Source organism: Propithecus coquereli, unplaced genomic scaffold (assembly GCF_000956105.1).
Source record: "Propithecus coquereli isolate 6110/MARCELLA unplaced genomic scaffold, Pcoq_1.0 Scaffold439, whole genome shotgun sequence".
In the NCBI taxonomy this organism is placed as follows: Eukaryota; Metazoa; Chordata; class Mammalia; order Primates; family Indriidae; genus Propithecus; species Propithecus coquereli.
In genome coordinates this window covers 2015880-2020904 of record NW_012150163.1, presented here as the reverse complement: position 1 = coordinate 2020904, position 5025 = coordinate 2015880, and the positions used below count along the sequence as shown (strand labels likewise).

Sequence of the window (5025 nt, the reverse complement as noted above, 5' to 3'; positions counted from 1 at the left end):
CCTCCTGCTTTGGCCTCCCAAGGTTCTGGGATTACAGGTGTAAGCCACCACGCCTGGCCTAAAATGTCTTTCAGTTCGGGTTTGTCTGAGGTTTCTGCATGATTAAATTCAGAACGTGTTATTGGCAACAATGCTACAGAAGTGATGTCGCACCTTTTACCAGGAGACCAGATGCTGGCACGTGTCGTCATTAGTGACACAGCTTGGACTACTGGCTGAAGTGCTGTTTGCCAAGTGTTACCACTGTACCTGCACTGGATGCCTACCTGTGGGCAGAGACTGTGAGACCACCTCAATATTCTGTCTCAAAAGTCACGACTTTTCCCATTATCAGCTTCAGTAATAATCATGAATATTACTGTGCTGTCTGCCAAATGCTGATTTTCTATTACCCTAATATATTTATTAGTTGCCATTCTACTAAAAGGTTTTTTCTTTTCCATCATTTCTTTGTTCAATTATATCTATCAGTGTGAATTAATGGACAGTTCTTTCATTCTGTTTTTACTTATTCTACTTATCATTACTATCTTCATTTTCTAGCTCAAATGGTCCCCTATCATTTTTAAACTTCAGTGTATCCACACCTTTCTGTATAATTATAAATTAAGACAAATTATTTCTGTACCATAAAAAATTATACTATTAATCTCAACAGATTCATTAGCTGTGATAAGCCAGAAGCCGAATGACCAGATTAGCTTACCTAAAGTTAACGGTGGTGGTTTTGGATCAAGAACATATTCTTTTTCTGAATCTTCCACTCTGGGGCCCTGCATAGTTTTCTTAAGTCCTGTGTCTACTACTGCTTTTGCATCTCTTTTCAGAGCTTTGGATCTGCTCTCTTGCTTTTGTACTTTTGTCTTAGAATGATCTGCTACTGAAAGATTTCGAAGTTGAAGATCATGTAAAATGTGATCTTGTAAAGCAACTGCAGTGACTGCTAAGTTATCTTTTTTAGATGAATGACCCTAAAAAGTAGGAAAAAAGTCATATTTATAGGAGCATTATGTAATATATCATTTAGAAGAGAACTGAGGCTTTAATACTCAGCCTTGATGACACGTTAGACTAAATCTACTAGTAATGAATGCTTGACCAATTGTCACCTAAGTTGGCCCAAACCCCCTTGCATTTACGTTGAAAACACAGGAAGATGTATTCATCGAATTACTAAAGCTTTAATTATAATGAGAATAAACTTATTATGACCTATATATCTGTGTATGCCCGGACAAATGCACACTGCTTCACCATAATTAGACTAGACTCCAAGCAAATACTGAGGAGGATCTTGCATTTAAGCATATCGTATGCTTTTTTGGTGAAAACGTTATACATTTCCTACGTAGAATACAAATCACTAAACAGCTTGGAGGTGCTTGCAGTAAGCACTACAGAAGCCTGTTTTTCTCACCTGCCTGTCCACTGCCCCCACGCCACACTTGGCATCTCCCATTCCTGCTGACAGTTCCTGGCTGAAGCAACATTTGCAAGCTATTTTTAATACTCTCAAATGGCTGCATTAAAATACATTTCACAAGTAAAATAATGTGTATATTTTTTAAAAGGACGGCGTACCTTATTTTTCAACATGCTGAATCAGGAAAAGTTGTTGCTTGGCTCTAACAAACCCTATCATCACAGTGTATCACACTCCTTTGTTCTTCCACTGTAAAAACGTCATCAACAGAAAAGTCAAAGTTAGAGCGTACATAAAACTCTTAGGACGTTTATGGGGAAGGCACGTATTAAGAGTCTGATGATGAAGCGATGGAAATGCCCACTGTAGTGCAGCACTGAGCTGAGTCTGATTCAGGAGGAGCAGGATTCAAGCCAGTTGCAACTTGCTGCAGCCCTGTCCTCAAACAGTTCACCGCTGACTTGCAGAGAACATGTTAATATAAATGAGAACAATCCCTTGCTAAATATAACATCATACATAAGCACAACAAAATTTCAAACTAACATTGGAGACTAAAAAGATCAGAGATTTGTAAACAAAAAAACCTCCTAAAGAGGTAACAGTTAAACTGGAATTTGAAGAGTAGACAGAGGGAAATGAACATGTACATTACAAGGAAAGCAAAGGCACTTAGGATATCGGCATGGTATGCCTGTTACTCGGGAGAAAGGGAACAATGAAGAAACCGGAACGCAGAGGAATTCGTTACCTGCAATCTGCCCAGACACAGGACAGCACACGGGGACAAACTCGGGTTCCAATCCTGCCGCACCACTTTGCTGGGCAAGACACTCAACACAGCGGCATCTCGGCTCCCTCATCTGCACAGCAAGTACGGCACCGACTCTGCAGGGTTCCTGCAGGGGTTAAAGAGACAACCTCTGTAAAGTTTCTAAAGGGATCTTTTCACACAGAAGGTACTCCAGTTATTCCGACTCCCTTCACAGCTGGTGAAGAATTTGGAATTGGCCCTTTTACTTTTTGGACAAGGGTGTATTTTATGAAGACAAAATGTACTGTAATGGGGAGAAACAAAAAGTTATTCAAGTAATCTAGGGAAATAGTAGAGCAGATCCTCACATAACATTGCTTCTTTCAACATCGTTTCATTATAATGTTGACAAAAAAAAAGTACATTGGCAGCTGAGGTCACTGTCCAAGTGGGGTCTGCACATTCTCCCCATGTCTGCGTGGGTTCTCTCTGGGCACTCGATTTTCCTCCCACACCCCAAAGCTGTGCACACTGGGTTCACTGGCGTGTCTAGACTGTCCCTGTCTGAGCGGGCGGGTGTGTGAATGTGCCATGCGACGGGAGGCCATCGTGTCCAGGGTCAGTTCCCGCCTTGTGTGCTGAGCGGCCAGGATGGGCTGTGGCCACCTGTGACCCTGAACTGGAATAAGCAGGTTGGAAAATGAATGAACGAATACAAAATTATCGTCGAATAATTCGTTAAGTGTACAATAACCGTACAGATACACAATAAACGATGCAGCACGAAAGTGCTCAGGGGGCACTTTGTTTGTTGTGGACCTGCGTGGTGGGAACAGGTGTTCCTGAATTTTTGCTTTGCAAACATTTATCCCAGATTTAACCCACCACATGAAGACCACCGCCACTCACTGAAAAATTGGGTTTTGATCTTTCTTAAATGTATGTACAGCTCACATTTATTTCAATGTTTAACATTAGAAGTGTTTTGGTCTTTACTTAGAAGTTTGGTGATGCTTTTAAGACTAGAAATATGCTGTAGGAACTTAACTATTGTTTGTATCAATTAGCCTACGATAAAACTGGTTTCACTATACATTGTTTTGATTAAAGTCATAGTTTCCAGGAACCTATCAATGAGGTTAAGTGAAGACTTACTGTACTGAGGGCCTAACTGTAAGAATAGAAAGGAATTAATCCAAAATATATTTCTAAGGACCAATGCCTGTATTAAATTAGTCCAACTGAAAGAATAAACTCACTAAGGAGTGTGTGTAGAGAGAAAAGTAAGGACAGTGGAAACAAATTGATGAGCTATCCAGAGTTTTAGGAATAAAAAGATTAGTAGGTGCTAAAATCCTTTGGAAACTTAGATGATAGTTTCTACTGTAACCTTTCCTGTTCCCTTTCAATTCTGGCGTCGAGAGATATTTGAAAGATGTTTCCATGCAATATTTCATCAAGACAATCTAGATTGGATAAATGGTATAAGGTATTAAAAATACTGAAGGATCACTACCAGATTTTTCTACTTCTACTTACAACCTTGCAGAAGATAGTTTGCATCATACCAAAAACCGTTTAATATAATCATATCCGGCCATCCACACTCCACAATTTATTTCAAATTTCTGCACTGTAGATCACCGTGATTAATATTGAGGTAAGAGCTTTTAAAAACCAAAGTTCTACAGTCTCATTAAATTTTAGAATTTAAAATTTAGGACTTAAAGGTATTGGAAACTTTTCAAATATCTAGTCCAACTCCATTTCATAAATGAGAAAACATATCCAAACATTAGGTGACTCCTTCAAGAACACATAATCGGTCTGTAGCAATGGTTGGGTGAGAAACTTAATCCTTGTCCAGTATTAAAAGCTAAGATTAATAGTGACACATGCCTTCTTTGTAAATCTCAATATCAAAACTAGTTCGAAGAGGTAGGGTTTGGTAGCAAAAACTACCATTGTGGTGCCAAGGTAACAGTCACCAATTTGTCTAAATGACCATAAGATAATCAATAAACTTGTCAAATAAAAATACATGACACAAACATACAATTTTAAAAATACAATTCTACATAGTGCCTTATCTCCTAACTTTTGAATTCCCTCTTTAAACATCATTTTATGAGGTTCTATCTGTGATGGCCAGAAACACACAAATATACATAAAGCTACATTGCTAGAAATCTCTTTAAAACTTAAACCATCTTTGGACTTGGTTCCTCCTCTTGTAATGGGTCGTGTTAAAGTTTTGGGGCCATCATAAATTTGCACCACTTATGTAGAAGAAACTGCCACAAGTTAACCAGGAGTACCTTTGACAATGCTGAGCCCTTTCTGGGTGTGCACGGACCCCTCCCACGTGCCAGGACCCCCGCCCCACGGAGCAGGTTCCCACGGGCGCCCCCAATGACTCCCCGGGGCAGGTTCCCCACGGGAGCCCCTCGCTGACCCCCCTGGGGCAGGTTCCCCACGTGTCACGACCCCAGTCCCACGGAGCAGGTTCCCACGGGCGCCCCCGCTCACTAAAAGACGGGCCGGGTTAGACACCGGTCTCCCGTGGCAGAGCGGGGACCCGGAGCCAGGAGGCGGCGTTGCGCGCGGCCCCCTCCCCTCCTCACCAGGACAAGGTCCCTGCTCCCCGGCTCTGCCCGTAACGCACCGGCTCCGGCCTCCACCGCTACCAGCGGCGCTCACCGTTGCCGTAGCAACCCCTGCCTCCGCGCTCGCTCCCAGCGCGCATGCTCCTCGGTCCCGCCCCGCCCCGGCGCCGGCGGCCGTACGGCCCCAGCACGCATGCTCGCCGGCCCACCTCGCGCATGGCGTCACGTCCCCACGCCGGTGC

The 5025-nt window shown here is 42.5% G+C and overlaps 1 protein-coding gene across 1 annotated transcript in view; it reads right to left on the bottom strand.

The window, feature by feature from the left end:
- Positions 1–1596, bottom strand: part of RNF32 (ring finger protein 32) — a 38088-nt gene extending 36492 nt beyond the window's left edge. Inside the window, exons 1-2 of the mRNA XM_012654159.1 lie at positions 1582–1596; positions 707–971 (exon numbers count right to left, since the gene is read on the bottom strand). Coding sequence (XP_012509613.1) covers positions 707–971; positions 1582–1596 — 280 coding nt within the window. The remainder of the gene's footprint in view (positions 1–706; positions 972–1581) is intronic.
- Positions 1597–5025: the final 3429 nt, after the last annotated feature.